Raw genomic sequence first — 23032 nt, forward strand, 5'->3', positions numbered from 1 at the left:
GGATAATTTGGTGGTGAATCCATAATCAGAGTATGAGATTTGGAAGGCCTGAAATGGTAAGGTGTTGATATATATATATATTTCTAAGTGTTCTTACCTTCACTGTAGGCTAATTCTAACTGTATAGTATAAGATAGCTAGAATTCAGGTTTGTGACTTGTGGATATTTAGCTGAGCATGGAAGGAAGAGAAGAAGCTCTTAATGTTAATGTATCTTGATACTATCAAGATCAAGAAATGGTTCAAAGACTCTTCAGTAGAGGCAAATGTTAAAATGGTGAAGTATTAGTAAATATAACGCATAGCTGTTTTTACTAAGACACCCTGAGAAGTTCTGACTGCTGCTATTAAAATGTTAATAGCATTAGTAAAAGCTTGCCATGGATTTTGCTCCCGTCACTGCCAGAAGCACAAGGGCTTATGATTAGAGTACCCTGTGCATTCATCCAGTGGTTCAAGTTAGAACAGCCTTTTCATGAATTTAGATCCACTGAAAGTAGCCCGTGCAACACACTGAAATGCCTGGAATGTTGCTGTATTTTCTACCATTTGTTAATTTAAATGAAATCATTAAATAATGGACCTTTTGTCCTGCTTGTTGCAGGGAGCGCAGTGTTTGCTTCTTTATTTTTTGCAATTCAAAGAAAATAAACTTGAGGTGACAAGTTTCTCCCAGTGGTATCAAGGGTGGAATGTGTGGCTGTGTCTGCCTAATGGCAAACTGTCAGTTTCTCCTTTCTGTTATTAATTTTACTTTCCTCAGGAATCCTTGGCCTTTGCCTTTTTATTCTCCCTCCCCTTTTCCCTCCTGATTTCCCCCCCTCCATGAATTCCATGTTTTTAGTATAAACTATAGTCAGCAGCAAGAGCCTGAATGGAGAGGCAGTCTCTAAAACAGGAGGAAATGTACAAAAAAAAAAAAGGGGGGGAAGAAAAAGAAAAGCACATTACAGATTAGTTTTGATATATCAGTGAGCAAACAGCTCATGAAGGCCCTGTCATAGCCAAAACAAAGAGCACAGGAAGATTTGTAGTGATTGCACATTGCAGATTAACCCAGATCCCGCAACAATGATTTGAAGGGTAAGTGGACATAGGATTTGCTGTACCAGATCTGATGACTGGTCCTGTTGATGGGTTTGTTTCTGAAAGTGACAAGTTCCTTATGCTTCCTAAGAAGATGAAAGCATCCACTAGTAATACACTTATTCCCTTCATAGGGTGCTGCGTAGGAGAAGGGTATTTGATTTCCACATCAGTGATTTCTAACCTTTCTTTTTCTTGCTATTACCAGAGTGGTGTTGCTTCCACCCCTTTTGGCTTTCTGTGCTTTCTCCTTCCTGTATGCTCCCAAACAGTATTATCATAGTTGTCATCCCACTTCCCTGCAGACATCCACCTTTCTCCTTGCAGGTATTGGCTTTGTTTCCTTCTCTGGCCCAAGGGGCCATCGTTTCTGCTTGCAACATGAAGAGCTTAAACTAAAGAACTAGGTTGGATCCAGCTGATCTTGTTGTGTGTTGGCACTGCATGGAATCAGCGAAGGCTGGCAGAATTTGGTAGTTGAATTCTGTGCTTGTACTTCTCATTACCTATGCTTTGGGTGCAGCTCCCGATTTAGAATTAGTCCCATGGATAACCATTATGTTTTTATATTATGAACGTGTACAGATGTTGTTAATGGGTGTCACCTGCACAATTAAAGATTGAAATATCCTCAGTGATTGTGTGTGGCTTTTTTTTCCTTAAAAAGCCATACTTCAAATGGATTGGAGTTATTATTTTCGGAGCTAGACTTATGATTTCTGAAAACACAGAAATGCTGAGGGCCTGCAAATTTGGACTAACAGAAGTTGTACTGTGTGTTGTCCCACACTGGCCCACATTACTTGCCATGAAGGGACTACACCTGACATAAAACTTTTATCCACCACCAATGCACAGGCATAATCTCCTAAAATAGAATTTTGATCCAGGACTTGGACCTGTGCATTTGAAGTGATGCATYGTAATATTTCGCATCACTAAACTACAAGTTGAAGGCTTGATGGCAGTTATTTGTCATGTTAATAGTGTGAAGAATGAAGACCAAGGCTTAGAGACACAGTTGTTTCAGTACAAGTTTACAAGTTCTGTAAGAACTTGTACAGTGGTGCAAAGAGCAAAGGTAAGTCTCTGTAGTACGTTGTTTTTGTTTTAACCATGGGGACCAACACAAACAGACTCTTACCTATTCAAGCTCTGAGCATTTGTAGTTAAGGCATCTCTCACCTACCCATCATATGTTTCTATTTTCATGCCTTGCATCCCACAAAACACCTATGTGCCAAGGAGCAATTTTGGACCTTGTTAGACCTCAAACCACTGAAACTTTATGTATTTTGTATGGGAATGACATACCTGCAAATACCTATATTTAAGATTTTGCAGGATTGGGTCTTGATCAGTTATTAAATTAACATGTTGCTTATATAAATCAACTGCACCTGGTTTGTGTTTCTAATACGCGCATTGTCTCATACAAAATATGCATACAGTTTCTATAAATTATTCACTACTTTTTTGATAAGAAGTTGCTCAATAGAAGAACAACATGTATCATGGTTGCCTTATTAGCTAAACGCTTTTCTCCATTTGCCTGGCTCTGTGCAAAGACTATTGAAGCAAGAGCCTGATGTCTGGAATATTTGTGGTTTATTAACTTAAAAAGAATTAATATGCATATGGTTTGAGGATTACACGGTGTAAAATTTTAAAAATAGATCCCAAACCTCACATCAATACAAATCTCTATGTATTTTTAATTGAAGTTTTAAGTACAGAAAAGAAAATGTGCTACAACACATAACAAATAACACACTAACTTTTCCAGGTTTGAGGGGCTTTAGAGAGCACACTGTGTGAATTGTATCAATTCAAAGAAAGCTTACATCAAGCAGCATGGAAAAATTTGGGGACAGATGGTAAACACTACAGAGAAAACTTATTCTTTATAGCAGTGAGCCACTTTTCTTTCCTCTTAGTTGCTTGTCAAGAGCAGAAGTCGGAGAAGCATTAGTAGCAATATGTCACTGCATTGCAGTTAGGGCTCAGCACTTGCAACAACTATTTAATGAACTACCTTGATTCTTTAAGGATCTCTATTGCCAGAATGACCATGTTATTCATGGATGCATGCTCTGCACAGCTGTTACAGAGAGCTACTTTGGCCTCCAATGATCCTGAGTTTGCTGCTATCTGTGGGAAACTACATGTGCTTCTGCTTCAGGCTATTGCCTGCCTTATTATAAATTTTCTACAGCTTTCTAGACTTCTTTTCTTGTGGATAAACACTTTTATTTCATCCTCATGCAGGGTTTCAATGTGATACATCATTGCTACTGTTTGGCATGTGATTGCTACTGCTCCTGAAGCGCCTTGTCTATTTGAGTGTTGTAGGGTTGTTCACGTGGATGTTTTAGGGACAGGTCCTATTTTAGAAGTACTAAAAAAAAGCTGTCCGTCCACTTCTGTAGTGGGTGAATGCATCTTTTTCCCATGTTAATATTATCACCTAGGAGACACAGTCACAGAGAGGTTCACAAGATACATGGTATTGTACACAGACCTACAAAACAATTCCTTTTGGATAGAAGTAGCTTCTATGGTAGTTTTTCTAATTCATTAATATGACCTTGTTTGTTCTTCTGAGGAATATGTAACAGCTATTGTTAGGAAGATAGATGTCATCTTGCACTGTTTCATGCTCATTTTCTCTTGAAGCCCCAGAAGAAAATATCTTTTTAATTTCCTTTTCCAAGTCTCATGGTGGTGATTGTGTTAAACTTTCTTAGCTCTACTTGAATTGATACCTGTTCTAACTCAATCTCTGCAGTTCATTTCTATTTGGAAACTTCTTTTCAGGTAGGCTACTTGGGTTAAAGCACTGCAGAACAAATTGATTGCATGTGGTAGTTCTGGGCAAGTTGGAACTTTTTTTCTCCATTCTTTGGTTTTTCATCTTGGTGAATTTAAAGAGATATCTGATTAGCAGAAGGTAGTAATAGCAATAAAAAATCAACTTGCAGCATTGGCTCACCCTAAATGCTTTTCATTTTGGACTTTCTAATCAAGTTGCATGCTTATGGAATACCTGCTACCCTATAAGGCAGAGCCACTAAACAAGAGCTAGCAGTTGGAACATAAATGTGCAATGTTTCTGACTAATGGAGGGCATGAAGTAGACTTAGCTTTACAGATACCAGCAAATAAATTAGAGATTCAGAAAGAGTGTGAAGCGAGAAGGAGGAGAAGAAATTGGCTGGATTTTTCCTGGCCCTCCCGTTCCCCGCTTGCTTTACATTTCTCTTTCAAGCTACTGTGTGTGTCACCTGCTGTGGAGATAGCTGAAGTGTGCGATACAGGGATGATTATCTTGTGTTCACATAATGGTGTTTGCAGTAAAGTAATCATTAACCATTTGTATTGCAACAGGCCCCAAGAGAACTCACTGAGATATTAATATTCTTGTTCCAAATAGTATTTTTACTAGTGGTAGCTGGAAATACTTGTGAATGACCTTGTTAACAAACAATGTTCATTTGCAGAAAGGAACAGTGTGGGTGTTWATCCTCACTGCAGAATCACCTGTCTGGCACAAAAACGTAGAATATGGAAGTTTGCCTTAATGTGGTACTATTCAACCAATATGGAATATGATCATCTTCAGCAGACAAAATGGCATGTGTTGAAAAGTGTGTTATTTAGTTCTAAACTTAGTCTTGATTATCGTTCTTCTGAAACGCCCTTTGAGAACACACTGGGAAGTCATGTAGACATCTTTATTTTTTTGCRGTCTTTGAAAGAGAACTAGTCGATCACTTTGTTGTCAGACAGTTTCTGGAGCTGATAAAGAAAGCAGTTGCCATGCTCTTAATTTCTATAAGCTGACATTTCAAATTAAGCCAAATTCCCTGGTTAAAAAGTGTTTTATTACATTAATTAGATGGCTTGTTGGAGATGCCACATTGTTGGATACTGCTTTAGGTAACAACAAATAAATAATAAAGTGTGTGCAAGACAAATGGAAAGAAATAAGGAATGCAATGGCAATGGAAGAAGGGAGAGCCCCTGAAAAGGGAGGAGGAAGAAACACTGTTTATGCACTGTCAGGAGAAAAGTGAGACTTTTATTTTGTAAATATCTGCCTGTCTTCCACTTCCAAATGACCTTAGGAATTTTCTGCTGTTCAGTCACCTACCCTAAGTTAAAAGGAAAACAGCAACCAATGGACTGAAAGAGGCTGTTTTTTCAGGTCCCTAGTGATAAAAAGAACAAATTGATGATTTACTTAAGTTTCACATCATAACCTAGGACTTCTATCCTTTTGCATTAGGCTTAGGTTTTTCTGCATATTCTATATGCCAGTCATACAGTGCTAGAGGGAGATATCTCCTCCCTTCTTCCTTGGGAGCATTAAAAAAAAAATTGCAGGCATGGAATAGAAGCATGCAGAAGTAGCATGTGTGTGTGTTTTTTTCTCTGTAATCTGCAAAAAGAATAGGCTGACCCATTATAATTTCTGCTTTACTTAATGAGGGAACATAACAAGCTTCATTTGATCATGAGTTCCCTGTCACAGGAACAGAGGTCTTAAATCCTTCCCTAACAAARTGTTTTGAGGAAATTTTAGTTTCACTAGCTACCTCTTAATTACTGTCAAGTAGGCTAAAATGAATTTAGGAAGAATGCTTTTGCAGAACAGAAGTACTTTACCTAGAGTGCAGATGTTACCACCCTTGTACCTCTCTGGAAAAAATCTTCAGGCCAAAGGGGAAGGCAGCCTAACTTCAGTATTTTAACTCAGAAGTGTGACCAAGAAGTAAAGCAGAATGAAAGCACCAAGGGCAATCGAATGCCAGTGGTTGAGCACAGTTTGAATAGCCAGGTGGCTCCCAAGTCACTGTAGTTACCTCATTTAATACACAGTCCAACCAGTCCATTTGCTTCTTCTTTCTCTTGCCTGCTTGCTTTTGTAGTATCACAAACTCAACATTAGAGCAGGTCTAGTTCCTCACATGTTGTGGCTTGGTGATTCTTTCCTAGCATAAGGCTTTTTGGTGGTAATTGCTATGAAACCTTTGTGTGGTGTTACAGGCTAAAGTACTGCAAAGAGCAAAATGATCTTTGAGAGCAAGAGTTGGGTTTGGAATCAAAATTGAGCTGTTGAGCCAGCAGACCTCAGCACTAAGAATTGATGATAGCAATGTACATCTATAGAGGACCTCATCAGAGCTAAGTCCTATGTTTGTCTCCGTGCAGCAATGTGATAATTTTGCCCTCTAGAAAGCAGCATGTTATATTGGTCTAATTGCAGTTTGATGGTAAATAAAAATATCTGAGCTCTTTTAAATAATTTCATTTGACATGCTTGTTTAGTATTATGGCACCTGTAAAGCTGAAAGAAATTGCTGCTGGTTAGTGGTCACTTAAATAAAGAAAATTACACCCAAGTAATGAATGCATTATGTAAGCAGCTTGTATGTATTAATATCAGGCTCTGACCTGAAGTGTGGAAATGCTAATCCATATCTTCAGTTTTGCCTTGTAAAATGATTCTCTGGGTGTGGTGGAGTCAGGCTCAAATTAAGAACTGACTTGTAACCTATGTATGATGCAACAGGTAATTTTGCATGATAAGACTATGTACTTTTTGAAAAAAGTAGTCATGTCCCAGGTTTCCTGTCTAAGCACGTGAAAGGAGAAAGGATGGTAAGTCTGCTTTCATTGCTTCAGCTAGGAGCGTGTTGAATGGGAATGAATGAACTAACTACACCTTTCACTGCAGTGTTATTAAAGGGGAAAGTTCATCACTTTTAACTTCTGAAGCAGAAATTACTTGCACCCAGTTCGAAGAATATCTGCTACTTGTTTTCCCAAATATGCTTTCCAGGGTTTCACCAGACTGTTCATGTTCACAAGGAGTTTGCTGGTCCTAGAGTCCTCCTGGCCTGCTATAAGATAATCAGTACCTAGTTAAAAAAAAAAAAAAAAGTCAGTCACTAAATAAAGAAAATAGGACTAAATGCTAAATTTCTCCATTGCATAAAGCAATGGAGAATTGCGTAAAGCAATTTCTCCATTGCATGTAGCATCTTAGCCAACTTTGTCTAGTTTTTATATTCCAGTTTATGCACACACAGTTTCATGTGTATGTACCTTCATGTGCATATTCTCAGTGCTGACTCCTGGGCACACAGGTTAGATGTTTTCACATGTGTATGTGCAGAAATCACAAGTGCCCAAATTGATTTAGTTCCAGGCAGTTACCACTTGCAAATTCAGTGTCTCCATATGCAGATGACTGGGTTTGATTCTGATCTTCCTGCCTCCCCCTCCTTTTTTTTAAAGCTAGTGTAACTCCATGTGCTTCAGTAGCATTACTCCTTGCTTGCATAGGTATGATGAATAGCAGAATTTGATCTGAACAGATGTGGAAGCTAGTATTGCATATGAAAATGGTTAGCCAGACTTCCTAGATTATAGCCTTTAGGTACAGGTAGCGGGGCCTCAAAAAGAGGTTTGCAAACAAAAAAGTACATAACTACACATGGAGACAAGAAACAACTATCACTGAAAATAATGTCCTGCCTTAGCAGATATATAATCATTCCTGTTGCATCAACTGCAGTAAGTAAAATTCCTTCACTGATCAGAATTTAGAGAAACAGTCATCCAGGGCAAGTTAAGCATAAGTGTATGTATTTTGGTTTCTCAATGTTAACTTAATAGATATGTGGAATGCAGGTTGCACATGTATATTTTCTGATTTTGAAAACGCAATGTGGAATGACTGCATTATGTGCTGCTAGATTTTGGCTGGCAATTTATGACCTTTTATTCTTGTGTTCAGAGAGGAAGAGTATTTTAAAGTTGTATACACAGAATAGGTGAATTTATATCTCTGTTTTTGGATATGTTTGCTCTTTTACTGCTTTCTATCTAATTTTGCTCATTATTGTAAAATTTTGTTGTTTGGTTTGTTTTTACTGTTGCACATAGATTTCTCTTGTGTGCATTCCTGTTCATTTGATCTTAACTGAAGTTTGCACATCCATCCTGATGAAAGGCAGGCAGCCTTTTTATATCCACCCAGTTAACTTCCAAAGAGCAATTCTTTGGGTTCAATCTGTGGAACGAAACTTTTGGAGTAGAGACAAGGGGGAAAATGTGTTACAGATCTTGCCCTCTCAGTGCTGAAGCTTGCAGCAACAGAAGGACCACGCTGTCGGTCAGCGTGTGCTGGGGAGGAACAAAATAAACACAATTATTAAAGTGCCTGAGCAGAGGCTACGTAGCAGTTGGCTGGTGAGCAGTCTAAAGGGCCAGATTACTGCGTGTGCCCCCCGCAGCTCAGCTGACACGGCTGTTCACTATGACAGCTGTGTATTCTTCTGGTACAGCAATCCACCCTGTCCTCTGACAATTAGGATGTTTTACAGCAGTTCAGACATCTCCAGGAAATGGAACCATCAACCATCCCTGCAGGATCAGAGGAATAGCCTTCAGTGATGGGGCACCCTAATACATGATCATTTAATTAGCGTCTCACAAACATTTAGTGAACTGTTACTCAGACGGACCTTAATTCTTAGACTTAAAATACGTTGAAATCACAAGGCTGAGTCGCCCCAGGGTGCTTTCCCTCCACAAGGATGGGTGATACTGAAATGAGATCCCAAGGGTTTATACGTTCATACAGATGCTTAGTGGCACAGCTGTCAGTCACAACAGCGGATGCTGAGCCCCTGCTTTATGAGGGCCAAGGCTGGTGGATCCAGAATCACCGGCCCAGCCTCTCTTCTTTGCCTGTTTTCTCCAGCAGAAGCAAACCAGACATTTTTCTTTAAATGCTACTTCATTTGAGGAGCATGGAAGGCAGCTTGGTAGTTTATTCTGGCTGATAATAATGTGAAAAGCAGGGAGGTTTTTTTTGTTTGTTTTTTAGCAACTATACAGCAAATTCAGTCATAGCTCTATTAGAAGGCTTTTTGATTAAACTGTCCATTATCTTTAATTTTCTATTAAGAAGAGGCAATGGCATAACGCCTGCATCTGTAGCACTGGAATTTCTCAGTCATATATCTTCAGACCTATGCTGCTAAAGAGGTAGAAAGTACAGCTATAGAGTGAGTACAAAGGAGAAAAATCTCCTGTGACATTTTCCCTCTTGAAATGTCTGTGTGGGGTCAGATGTGCTCTCACTCTATTTAAGCATATGTTTTACTCATGTCTGATTCAGGGCTCCCACAGTTTCACAGGGAGCAATGGAAAATACTTAATTATGCACAACTGTGCCACTGCAGTTTCAGTGAAAGAAAGCACCTTGTTCATTTGGGCTACTTTAAGCAGAAAACTTTGTGTGCAAATTTGAGAAACACCCCTAAAACCCTATAGTCCTCAAGGACTATGTTCTACTTCCACGCAAATTCAAATACAGTCTTTCACTTGGTATAGATAATCGAAGACAAAATCCATTTCTGAGACAGTACAGTTCATTTTGTCATAACAGGAAGAATTCATATGAAGTTTGATTTGACCCAGCCTTTCGTAGAACAGCTGCCTCTTTTGTGTGTGACTGATTTCAGATGAGAACTTGTCTTAGAGGTTAAGTTAAACCTTACGTTTAAGTGAAGTAGAGGGAATTCCTTTCACTCAGAATGGATATGGTTTTAATCTGTTCAGAGGAAAAAAACATAGGGGAACTTTTCTGTCAAGTATTACTTTTATAATGATAACAAGTCGCTGTTTTCCCTGGTGCAAGGCCTAATAATAAAACATGATCCCCAGGAATATGTCTCACTGGGGTCTGATCCCAAGACATGCTCCCAAAGACTTGGAACTTCTGGGGACACGAAGGAAAGTTTTGAGTAATCACAGACCATTAGAATTAGACCATTATTGCCTACTTGAAAGAGTGGAGTCCAGGCTCAAATTTTCAGGATTCAGAGACTTACCAAGAGGTTTCAACTGTTACAGTAAAAGTATTTCTCTGTGCAGTCCACCAAGTTGCATGGCAGGAAAGGCAGCAGCAGGAAAGGCTGAGGCAGGGGATGCTCAGCTCCTGATAACATTACTTAGCACCAGTGTGGAACTTCCCAGTCTATAGTCAGAGGTACTATTTTGCCTGCAGCAGAGCCAGGGGAGAAGATTGCTGCTTTCAGCAAACCCACTTCTCCACTCCAATGCCAGAGGTAGAKTCCCATAAGTAAAAGTGGAAGAACATGGATCATTTTGACAGAATGTAGTTAGGGAGCAAAAATAGAGACTAATCCTAAACTGGTTATAAGAAGGGGGGATTATTGACTTAAAAGATGATTTTTATAATTATTAAAGATGTCACTGTCTCATTTGGCTTGACATTAAATCCACTTGATTTTATGCTCTCCTTCCACAGTTGGTTTCTCACATGCTGCAGGTTGTCAGCTTTAGGCTTTGAAGGAATAAACCACTGAACGCACTGAGAATTTACAGTAGAAGAAAAGAGGAAGGCTCACTTTTCATTATTTGATACCATTACAAAGGCATAGAGGTATTATTCCCAAATTTTCRTAAAGATTCCTAGCTTTTTCCAAAAAGATGTAAAACAATGTGTGAGTAGAGTGAGGAAGAAAGAAAACTCTCTGGACATAAAAATTGAGGGATTTTTTTCTCACAAAAATTCTTCTAGTCATAAATTTTCTGGAAGATCAAATCAAGTCACTGAAAGTGAAACATTTCCAGAGAGGTTTGAGTTATTTGGCAAAACTCTGTTCTCGAATAAGAAAGTATTCTTTACTATAGCTGTATATTGAATTCCTCTGCAGTGGGGATGACTCAGGAGGGATTATGTTCCTTAAAGTTTGATGGGAAGTGTTCAGTAGCCATAGCCAATGTTCCTAAAGAGTTGTCATCGCTGTTTACAGGGGAAGGATAATACCCTGCCAGCAAGCTGTTGGCAGGAATGGCTGCACTGTTCATGCAGCAGCTGGGGAAGGTAGTTTAAGTCTAGCTACTGTATAGCAGCGATAGAAAGGTTCTCTCAATCTGTTGTCTTCTAGCAGCATAGTTCAGCTTTGAGTGTTTAAACCTGGAATCCCTTAGTTCTGTCCTTTTTCTTAATAGTCCCCTGAAAGACACAGTTTTACTCTGCTTTATGTTACCTGGACCTGCGTTACTGCAATGGATTATTGCACGGTTGTCTTTGATCTTGTGTCATTCTCACACAGGTTTCACTGTGTGACCTCACTCTTTCCAGAGTTACTGATTTGCAGTGGTGCAAACAACATAGAGGATGAGTCTGATGAGCAGCACTGCAGCCTGAGCCTAACCTCAGAGAATTAGTGCTATAAGCATTTTGTCCTTACTCCTTACCGGGATTGAGAATGGGACATGTACATCCTCTGTTGGTCCAGGATTCTGGGTAAATGCTTCTGTTGCTCCGAGCAATTTTTACTTTGCCTGATTTCAGGACCTTCTTCACTTTCACGACAACTTCTGCATGGGTCCCTTTGTCATGAGCTGATAGGATTCTTGCTTTTATCACTGCCAGAAAACACATATAAAGATAGAGACCAACAATGAATTTTTAAGTGAGATAGCAGCATAAAGAAAAAAAAAACAAAAAAACCTAAAAGGTAGAATTTGAGAACCTTGGGAATTTAGAACCTTGAGAGAAGACATGAAAAATTACTGCAGTTGTACAGGAAGAGAGTTGCAATGCTTGTTCACTTCAATCATGGTTCCTTTTAAGTAAATTTGGGAAGAAAAACTGGATTTTTCTATTGAAGTAGTTAACTGATCCTTTCACTATGCTATTTATCAATCAACTTTTTTAATGGGTTGTGGTGAAACACTTGGAAATCATAGGAAAGCACTTGTGTATGCATAGGAAGATTGTAAAAAGCAGATCAGCAGCTAACAGATTTTTGGTGCACTGATTCTAGGCCTTATATTTGGCGGTTTGAAAACTTCTGTTGAATTTGTATATCTTTAACACTAGTCTTTCAGAACTTCTGTCCTGCGGGAAGGTACTGTCAGGAAGGAAGGAAGTCAGGAAGCTTCCTATCAGACTGCAGGCATGTCACATGGCTAAAATTCCATGATTGCACTACAAACCAGAAGAAGCTTGTGGCCTAACATGTGGTTGCCATGATAAATTTCTGTTCTTTCAATTTAATAGGATTCCATAATTTTTTGGCAGAATAGTCTCATCCACGGTTTGGCCCTACAAGCAGGTTGTTTTGTGTCATGACACAAAACAACATCAAACCTTTGGAGCCTGTAGTTTTCCTTTCTTGCTTCGTGTGATGGCATGAACCAGTTGTTTATGCTACACAATATTAAATGCATTCTTGGTAAACAAGCATGGCCATTTGTACTTGCATAATGACTACAAAAACAGTGGCTGTCTGGATGCAAGGCTTTTATCATTTATTCTCAACCTGGAGGCCAACCATTCTACTGGGTTACAATTCTAGCGTTCCTGCTGTGATGAGAGAGGTTAACTAGATGGAAAAGGGACACCAAGGAGTCTGGCATGAAAAAGGCTATTCACTGATCAGTTCTGATCACAAGTAGGACACATCACTAGACAAAAAAGCCAGAAGAAATTCTACCTCTTATTTCATGACTTAGCCAGTCCTGGCCTTTTTCACAGCTATCAGCTAGTATCTCACATTAGAGAACACTGTGAAATTATCATACCTGGAGGGTATATCACCCACTTACCATAGGCATATTTCATTTGGCAGAAATCAGTGACACTTCCAAGCACCCTCTCTTTGCACACACACTTTTCTAGCAGGGGAACCGCAGAACACAAAGGGTTGGAGACCAGCCAGGACATGAAAGAGGAAAGGAAAGCAAATTATATTCAGTTATAAAGTTGTATTTATGTAACTCCCATAATCTAGATAGACAGAAAATGTAGGTTTGAGAGTGATCTCAGTTATTTAAAAATCTGTTTCTTGTTAGATGATACAATAATGGTTCTGAAATCTGATTGGTATTATCTAGTAAAATGCAGAACTCCTGGGGTCTATTATATGGTTAATAGGCTGATGCTAATAAAGAGATTTGTCAGAATCAGATCCAGGTGTCAATCATATAAGTAATACCCTTGTTCCATTTCATAAGCTAAGAAGTGCTGCTCCTTGCCAGTATTACGGTAATATCTCTCTAAGAAAGTCAAAGTATGCAATAGGTGGCACAATTACCCCATCCTTCCTATGGCATGCAAAACTGAGAATATTTTAAATATTAAAGGCTCCACCTCATTCTATAAGCCTAATTTCTTTATGACTTTAGCTGGATACAGTATACCTCTTTACTTCCATTCCTGAGCTGTTGTGCCATTACGAATACCTTATTCTTAAAATCACTTGTGTTCTACCCCAGAGGTGGCTGTATTTCAGTGATGGCTGATATGATCTTTCTACAAATAGCATTTGAAGTTCTGAACAGCAACTGAATGCTTAGGAAAGAGCTGTGTAAATCCACAAGTATTATGACTGTACATTTTTGGAATATGAAAAATTGTTCACACCAATCTTATTTATGGTTCATTGATTTCCAGAAAAAGTTGCATAGTACAGCCTGATTTGGAAAATAACAATGTAGGTGTAACGATAACCAATATGGTTCAGATTAGCAGATGTTGCCAGCAGTTGAGGGATAGACTGGAGCTAGAGAGGAGTGGAGAAATTTAAGTCAGGGTGGAAAAAAGAAAGAGCTGGCACTGAGTGAAGTTACCAAATATTTCCAGGCTCTGAGGTGTACCTGGGTGTCTCAGTGCAGAAAATCCCTGCTCATGGTCATTCCATTTCCACTCATCTTCACTCTCATTAGTTGGCGTGTGCACAAGGTCGGGGATTCGTCCTCCAATGGGGATATTAAAGAATGGCTCGTTGTCATAGCTATAGGGTAGACAAAAAAGAGAAGACTCAGGACATGAGAGCAGTAGGAAGGAGGTGTTTGTGGCATGCAGGTGTAGCATTCAGTATCCAAACAAGTGAGCTTTTTCTCTTTGGGTTGGGAAAACTTCATACCATACAGAGATATCATGCACACTTCACATTTTGTTAAATTACTGTGTAATTACTGTGTAAAAATTTTTGTTTTTATTATTTACTGAATCAAGTAATTCAAAGTTAGTGATCGCCTGCTGATGTCAGTAGGAACTAAGGACATCTGCAGGGCCAGCAAAACTAGTAGCCACTCAGCAAATCTCAGGATTTCTATACTGAGATTAATGCATGTTTGGGGTGCAGATGCCTGCCATCTAGAAACACGAGGGAGACCTTGCAACTCATTTCATCTCAGACACAGATGAGAGGCAAGCTTTTCAGACTCTTCCATCTATTTCCAAGGCAAAGAGATGTATTTAAAGATGTTGTACAGATTCCTGGGGAGTTGTGGAGTTGCCTATTCTTACTGCAAAAACTCATCATTTCAATATTGCCTTGGACAATACAATGGATTTATAAATGTGCCAGCCACCAAATGGCAACTAAGAGACATTTTATGTGACTTACCGCTATTCACTGATCAGTTCTGATCACAAGTAGGCCACCTTACAGCCACCTTTTCAAATGATTGTGGGTCCCCTGGTTCCCACCAGCATCCTACAATTACTGTTATTGCTGTCATCTCAGTTAATCTTTGTTTCATTTTACAGAATCCCATCTCAAAATTAACCCAAATGAGGGCTTCTTTACCCATTGAAACAGTTTCCAGTGTGCTGGTCGCAGTCTCTGGCACAGTCACAAGGACGACAGCCATTTTCTCCAAAGCCCCAGTAGCCCATGAGACATCTGTCGCAATTGGGGCCTGCCACGCCAGGCTTGCAGTAGCAGAATCCCGTCTTGGGGTGGCATCGCCAGCTTCTGCTGAAAGTGGCATTGGCTGAACCCATTGGCTGGCAGGAGCAAGCTATGGAGATATGGTAAGAGGTGACTAAGATTATGTGCCCAGGGGTCATCTTGTTAGGTCACATTTTTGCAAGGCTGATAAACTCCTGACCTCTTCTTTATGCGCAGTAGTTTTACAGCAGAACTGGTAACCATTATATTGTCAGCTACTTTTGCAATATTCTTTTTGTTTGTTTCTAACTCATTTAGCACAGCAAAACAAATCCAGCTGGGACCTGTTTATATGTGAAAGCCACTTTCCTTTGCATCCTCACATTTGGTCCTCAAGAAAAGAAAATATCTTTTGGAAATATTATAAAGAAACAAAGGGTGAACAGTTTTGTTTAATGGGTATTTCTCTTATGATCTGCTACTACGTAGTTATTTTTTTCCACCATGCCCTGTGTTCTTCATGCCAATATTTTTAATAATATTATTACACTCTGCTGTAGACAGATCTCAGTCAGTTCTTTCCAAGGGACACTAGCACAATAGCCTAAGGACAGAAAATAAGCGTGCTGTCATGGGCAATGTACTCAACACAATGAGCTGGTTGGCAGATGGCAGCAGGCTTGCCTGTGTTTGCCACAAAGCAGTCTTGACTTTGGGAGCAAACCCAGGGATTTTGCTGTCACTTCTGGAGAGGTGGTGTAATGATGGAGCGCACATTAGTGCTGACATTTTCTAAGGCGACTTCTGATTTGCTGCTGCTCAACTTGAATTTGCCCAGTTTTTCGAAGGGCTGACTACATTACCCCAAAAGAGAAATACTTAATTCTGTCTGCCATTGAAGAAATGGCTGTCATGGATTTCAGGAGGAGGAGAGGAAACACGTGCTTCCTTTACTACAGACAGGGAAGAAGTCAGAAGTTGCCAACATCCGGGTTGGCTTGAACCCAGGTTTCTGATTTCCCTCTAATATCTCTGTAATTAGGATGTACCTGTGCAGATTTCACCTGAAGTTTCTCCTAGTTCTGCAGCTTCTGGATCTGTCTTTATTCCCATCTTATTTCCAGTTTTCCATCAGTTAGGGTCAGATAGCAACAGATGGCTACATTAGCCTATCTATCACCAACTGAGGCTAGACCCCGATTCAGGAAGGTGGGCCTTCTCCCACCCTATCCTAAGGGAAAGGATTACAGGAGAGTGATTTGCAGAATTGACAGAACCTGATGAGGAGGTAAAACAAATGGCATTTCAGGAAGGTTCATGTTACTAAAGGAATTATGAGGCATATTCCCCAATTAGAAACTGGAACAGCTTCCAATGCATCAGAAAGCAAAGCTGAATCAATAAATATACAACCCTTTCAGATGAGTTAAACAAGTGACTTGCAAATGCCTTAGTCTGTGCTTATTTAGCATTTCAGCTCAGGTGTGTATGTTGTCTGGCTTCCAGAGTGTTAAGGCCAAAATCCCAGTTGTGTGTCTATGGTAACTTCCAAAATAAGAACTCAGATGTCACATGCTGAAGGGGCAGCTGTTGATGACTGCGTTTTACCTGTTTAACAATATCAGAAATTTGCTGATAAACCTCACAATTAAGGGAACAGAAAAACAAGTTTCCCAAAACGCACCCTTCTCCATTTCCGAATGTTTGACAACACGGCATCTTGCCCTGCTGATTTTTGCTTCTTTCCTCTTGGCAAACCCTAGTTTTCTCCCCATCCGCCTCCCTGTCTAACAAAACACCAGCCAACATGACAATGGCCTGGTTTGTCAAAGGCATCATCAGTTATGTTAGGGACGGTGTGCAGACAGTTCTGGCTCAGAGATGGCCGGTTTATTTAGGTTCCCCCCTTGAAAGCAGCATAATGAAAAATTTCATCATTGTGCATTAGAAGTGGCTATCAGTCGTGGAAGTATCACAAAGTGTCCTCTTGGCTGCCAACTCCTATCCTAAGTATTTTGTCAGAAACTACTGTGAAAAAGGGAGACTAGGAATAAAAAAAATGAATTATTCATATAGCAGTCTCCACTCAAGTCCTCAGTAAATCTGTCTGCCCTCAGCACAGCTGTCTTCCCCATGTAATTAGACACAGCTGTAAAATATAATATTGGTTGCAACAATATGGTCCCAAATTATAGGAAAATAGCAAGTATTCCAAGTAATTGAATGGACTTTGAGGTATCTTCCCTCAAACTTCTGTCTAATAATACTGTGTAAGATATAGCTATGAGAAGACTGGCTATTTGATGAAAAGCAGGCAAAATGAAAAATCAAACTCTTTTAAATCTGAAATATATATATGCATCTTTGGAACATACGACCAAATCAGGGCAATTTTTAAAGCATGTCAGGTGCAGGGGTTGACCCAGCCAATGATGTCTCTGAAATGAAGGAAATAAGATAGCTGTGTGTGTGGTCAGAGCTGACTAAGACAGTCTCTGAACCAAGAGGTGATCAAGCCTTTGTGATATTACAATTAAAAGTTCACTCCCTCTACTCAGAAGTAAAAGGAGAGAAGTGGAGCTTTTCAGAGTGTGTGTACATGCATCTGGACACATTTTAATTTTCAACTCTTGTGCTTAAGAGTAAAAAAGCTTGTTTTGCTAGAGATCCTTTTTAATGGTTCTACATGCCTGCATTTTTTTAAGCTAAGCAAAGGGTGAGTACAAAAGATGGTGCCAGTTCAGAAGGATCCTTTAAGCCTCCAAATAAGCCGCAGGAAAGAGCTAAGGATACACCAGCTTTTCTAACCATTGGTTAGGAAATGATTAGGCTTCCGAGTCAAAGCTCCCATACAACTCTATATCCAAACTATTTAATCCTGTGTTGTCACCCCCAACACACACAAGCAGGTGCATGCCTTGCTCTGGGGCTCTTTTCATGCCTTTTTTTTTTTTAATCTAAGCAGTGTCAAAACAAGACTCTGCACATGATCTGGCTCTCATTCATCCCCAGCTGCTAGGAACAGGAGAACCAAAGGGCTCAGAGGCAGGCTATCTCTGCAGATGAAAAAGAATAGCAGATTCATACTTACATGTCACATTTCAACAGATTTTTTCTCAAGGGAATGTCTTTGCAGTCTCACATTGGGGGTCAGCAAAGGGTGGTTTGGATAGTGCCAGGACATCCAATTGTTATACAACTTTTTTTCCCAGCAGTGATTACGAGACAATACTGCTCATTATTACGGCTAATGCTTAAAGATTCCTTCTGGGCCTGAGCAGTGTCCTGTTAACTTCCTGGGAGCCCGAGGGGGCTGTCACAGCTGAACCTAGACTTTGCTCTGGATGGCAGAGCACTCTTCAAGCGTGCTTTCTCAAAGGGATTAGCACAGCATTTCATTCAGCTTTTTCATCAGATTTCCTTTCCCAGCTCAGTATCTACTGTACACATGGGTCAAGTTTTGATCTCCCATGGAGCTTTTTTTTTTTCCTCTCCAACTTCAAAATGAGAAGCTGAGGACCAGGTTGCTCTCACCAAAAACATCCCTTCAGTCTGCTGTTTCCAGTTTATTACTGTTCTTTTTAGCACTTGCCAGTGGGTGGGTTTTTATTTAGTGTTGTTAGTCTGGTACTGTTTACATGATTTTCCTCAGACAAAGTGAGATGATGCCTTGGAATTGGTACATTTAGAGTCTCACAAACACGTTGATGCAGAATTGGCAGCCCTTCAATTTGTGATCAGCAGGCTGAGGTATGAGAAAAGTACACCTGGTTGGTCTGATTGTCATATTTCATATATATTCTCAGTTCTTAAAATTAGTAAATGGTTTTTAGTGAATAAGCAGAGTTACTTTTAGAGTTACACAACCTGGGCAATTTACTTAGACTACCAGATTAAATTTAATAGTGGTGCAAGTTTCCCAACATACAGATAGAAGAGGGCCTCTATCTTAATTATGCATGGAGCCTTTCAGTCTAGTATCAGCTCTAGGCTTGAGGTGCTAATTCTGGTGGTCCTGGAGATTAACTCCCCCCTCCATTAAATTGAGCCCATTTTAATCAAAATAATTCTGCCTGTCTGCACTGGTGCTTTTTTTGCTGTCAGTGGTAATACTGACCAAGGTAGCGTAACACTCCCTGGAAGTTCTCTGCACAAGTACAGCATAACACACACATACGCTGCATACCTATCATATGGGGGAAATGTGGGGATCAGTTCTTTTAGCATAGAGAACACTACCCTATTAAGGTGCTTCGTCAAATGTCATCGTAGGATTCTCTTCCTCACCTTCAATAAGAAAGGGCATAGACTAACCTCCCCGTTGTAGTTATGTTTCTCTTAACACTGATATCTGGAATGTCCCTCCTTGTTCCACACAAGCATGATGTACACACCAGTCTGCCGTGAAAGCTGAGGCTCTCCACAGTTGCATGCCCTTTTCTTATCTCTTAAGACACCAAACATTCATGTGTGACTCTACATGCCTGTGGATGTTTCCACAGACGTGAGTCATGCACAGATAGGGTCATGCCAACCTATTGGCAATAATGCTGAAACCAACCTGTTAGGTCTGTATTCGTCTCAACCAGCGTAAGCTCTCTAGTGTAGGCCACTRATCCAAAATATCTCTTAACTCAGGGAAGAGAAATAGATACCTCAAGAGGGCAAGTCAGCTCATTTCTCAGGCATCTATGTTAGGCTGTGATGAATCATTCCCTAGAGGTCCCACTCTTTCTCCACTGACTATACAGGGAGTCTAGAAAAGACACTTAACTTTCGGGTGGCTAAACTGAGGTGCAGAAATCCAGGCCCGAGTGTGCAAGTCAGAATAGGAACAATTGCATTTGGGAGCCTTTTGCTGGCAGCAGTGCGTTCCCAGGTGAAAAGAACATTACTGTGTCTGACACTGGCATGATAGGAATAAAGCTCTTGGAACAAGGTAAGTTTCTGCTTATCCCTCTGTATCCCCTTTGAACTGTTTTTCTTTTGCTATGCAGAGTATTGGCAAGATGCACTGAGAAGCTGGTAACCAGACCATACAAAAGGGGCAGAGGTAGAATCAAGGTCTGATTTCACCCAGCAGACTGTTCTAGGGTTTCCACATAAATAGGCTGTATTTTCAAACAATTTTTTCTTTTCCACTGCTCTCCAGTGCTCCTTGACTTTAGTGTGTATCTAATATTACACATGATTTTTGTTACTACACCATCACCCTGCTGTCAAATACAAGAATTCGTGCAAAGATTCTTTTAGGCGCTATGAAACTGAAAACGAATCCTCTGGTTCAGCAGTTTATTCTCATTACAAACATTTCCTTGCAGCAGATCTGCTCAGAGTAGTCACAGGCCTGGAAAGTGGGCCATGAAACACTATGGAGTACAGGGCATGTTAGCTAAGCTGACCCRCAACCCTGTCTGCTGAGCAGTGCTCTTTGATGAAAGGTTATGGAATCAGAGAGAAAGGGTTGTGTGGAGGCAGTCTGTGCTGGCAACCAAGATCCAATGGAAAGAGAATACAAAAGAGCAGAAATATAGGATGTGCTGTGCACAGAAGTTTTAAGCAGTATCACAGCCCATATGGTCCCAGGGAGAGGAGTGTTTGTAACCTGAGCGTTTGGCCGAGTGTAACCTTGATGTAGACTGTCAAAAGGGTAGGAAAGCTTCAAGAGCACAGGCTGACAATGAGCATGAATGAATATAGATGACAGGACAAAGTTACGTGTGCTGGCAACTGCTGTCCTAGTTGAGGGTAAGGAAAACTGTCCAGAGGGAGGAATGAAATGATACGTTGTTGGAAATAGCAACCTCCCAAACAGGTGCCAGATGGAATCAGAGGTGTGAAGCCTGTCAGGATACTCAGGAAATATCTACGCTAAGGGAAATTTGGACTTGTTCTGGCTGTGTTCCAGACTGACTGGATGCAAACTGCCTTGATCCAGAGGTTGTACTCCCATGTTAGTGCCTCTATGCCTCAGTTACTTCCTAACACATTCCACTGAAGTGTTAATGAGGCAATTAATTTGGGCAGAACACCCCATAATACAGCTGTAGAGTTCAGAGGTGAGGCTGAGTGAGCTCTGATCTACCTGTTCCCATGTGGACAGACAAGTCTCAAGCTTCCTACAGTTCCTGCAGCCATTATCATATATATTTATCTGCACAGATGTTGCCATATCAAATGGAATTTAACAATAGCTTACATGTAAGCACACATAGCCTCAAGAGAGATGCAGATAAACCAGCTAAATATGACATGCCTCAAATGAAATGGGAGCCGCATTAYTTTAAATGCAAGCCCAACAATGTATCTCCACAGAATATACTGGTTTTGGAGAACTGCAGCAATTAAAAAAAATAAAAAACACTAAAAATGCACTTAATTTCATGATTCCACAGAGGGAAGAATAAACACAGAAAAATCAGGAAAAACACCTTTGACTAGAAAATTGTATTCTAGAAACAAAATAGGAAGAAACAATAATAATACTTAATAATACTCATGAATTACTTCTACAATAGTTGATTCTTTTCATAAGTTTCCACCACTCATTTGCCTTTACTGCATGTGACAGTAGTCACTTACGTTTGCAGACCTCTGCGGAAGACATGGGTTTACCTCTATCTCGGTAATACCCCGGTTTGCACCTTTGACACCGATGTCCCTCTGTGTTATGCTTGCAGTTGTCACAGACTCCACCACTGCGCTTTCCTGATGCCAGCCAAACGCTCAGATCAAAGTGGCAGCTATCAGCATGGTTGTGGCAGCGACACTCTGGGGGGTAAACAGGAAAATATATTTCAGATTTATATAATAGGCACAGCAATACTTTTTAAATGGTATCATTTTCCTACCATGAATCATGGAAATATATCTGAATGTAATGTATTTCCTCTACCTGCAGTCCTCTGTTTTCGTAAAAACTAGAAATTTCAATACAGGGTGAGTTCTATCAGGGACTAGGAAGCTTGGATGGTTGTGAACTGTATGGTATTCTGATACCGAGACAAACCAACCTGATGGTATCCTAGGCCCTATGCAAAACCCTAGAATACTAAAATGCCCGAGGAAATACAACTGTGTGAAGACCAGATTTCTGAAGCGTAAATTCTGCTTCCAAATAGCCCAAATGGATCAGCTGTAGTAAAACAAAGTGCATGCTAGAACAACTTTCAATCAGCAACCAGCAGTTTACCCCCACTCTACTGTAATGGCACCATTAATGTAAATTGATTGAAATCTGTGTTGTAGGGCTTTGCCTGCTTGAGTGGTGATTGTTCACCCTGAAATGCTGGATTAGCAAACACCCTCCCACTTACTTCTGCATTCATTTGGTGCCCCTGTTTTTCCATCTCCTGGCTTCCAAGGCTGATCGTTATATAGTGGTGCGCATTTCTCACAGTGGTCTCCTGCTGTGTTGTGTCTGCACACACACGTCCCGTGGACCTGTCAGGGGAAAGAAAATACATTCAAATAGCTAAAATCATTAACAGGGTGGAGTGCCCACCAGCCTCACAGGGAGGTGGGACTCCTGCACAACTCCTCCCACAGCTGCCTGTCTCTCTTAAGAAACACACAGGGCTTGGAGCTTAAATGTGTAGGCTACATCTCCTCTCACAGTCACTACTGATGGGGATTCTTCCCGTCTTGTAATTTAAATGAACATAGCAACACTTCTTTTTCTCTCTCCAGTTGGCTATTTCACTACTACATCAGGATGCAAACTGGAAACAACAGGGAGGTTCCTTCTAAGGGACCCTTGCGACTACGAGAAAGGCTTTACAGAATCCAGACTGTTCTGATAATTGCTGGCAGGGGTATCACAGTACGGCACCCAGCAGTATCTAGTGCATAGGAAGATAAAAGGTTTTGACCTTCTGTACAGAAATAGTATAGCATATTCAAAGTATCGAGTCCTGTCCCAATCAATTTTGCAAGGCTCATGTGTTAGGTAAAAGAGAACCTAGCACCCTCTAGCAGGCTGGGAACGTCTGTTCTTTTCTGGCTGCATCTGGGCTACCTGGGGAAGTTGCTGGCTCCAGCCTTTGCTTCTTCCCCATAACTGTTCATTACCAAAGGCTGTCATGTCCTCAGATCTGTCAGCTGAGCTGGATCAATAGAGGCCAGACTGTTTAAACTGTGTATGCTAACAAAGCTTATTTTGACTGACGAGTTCAGAGCAAGAGCACACAAAAAGCCTGAGCAGGTAGTCACCT

At 40.4% G+C, this 23032-nt stretch overlaps 2 protein-coding genes across 2 annotated transcripts in view; one reads left to right on the forward strand and one right to left on the reverse strand.

Moving 5' to 3' along the window:
* UROC1 (urocanate hydratase 1) overlaps positions 1-23032 on the forward strand; it is a 125703-nt gene that overhangs the window by 15160 nt on the left and 87511 nt on the right. The gene's annotated exons all lie outside the window — the stretch shown is intronic.
* The window catches only part of LOC112976585 (netrin-4-like), a 53105-nt gene continuing 36857 nt past the window's right edge, over positions 6785-23032 (reverse strand). The window contains exons 4-10 of the mRNA XM_026088005.1: positions 22136-22262; positions 21402-21590; positions 14736-14949; positions 13798-13934; positions 12748-12816; positions 11392-11562; positions 6785-7010 (exon numbers count right to left, since the gene is read on the reverse strand). Of these exons, the coding sequence (XP_025943790.1) occupies positions 6874-7010; positions 11392-11562; positions 12748-12816; positions 13798-13934; positions 14736-14949; positions 21402-21590; positions 22136-22262 (1044 nt within the window). The 3' untranslated portion in view covers positions 6785-6873. The remainder of the gene's footprint in view (positions 7011-11391; positions 11563-12747; positions 12817-13797; positions 13935-14735; positions 14950-21401; positions 21591-22135; positions 22263-23032) is intronic.

Source organism: Apteryx rowi, unplaced genomic scaffold (assembly GCF_003343035.1).
Source record: "Apteryx rowi isolate R43461 unplaced genomic scaffold, aptRow1 scaffold_75, whole genome shotgun sequence".
Taxonomy (NCBI): Eukaryota; Metazoa; Chordata; class Aves; order Apterygiformes; family Apterygidae; genus Apteryx; species Apteryx rowi.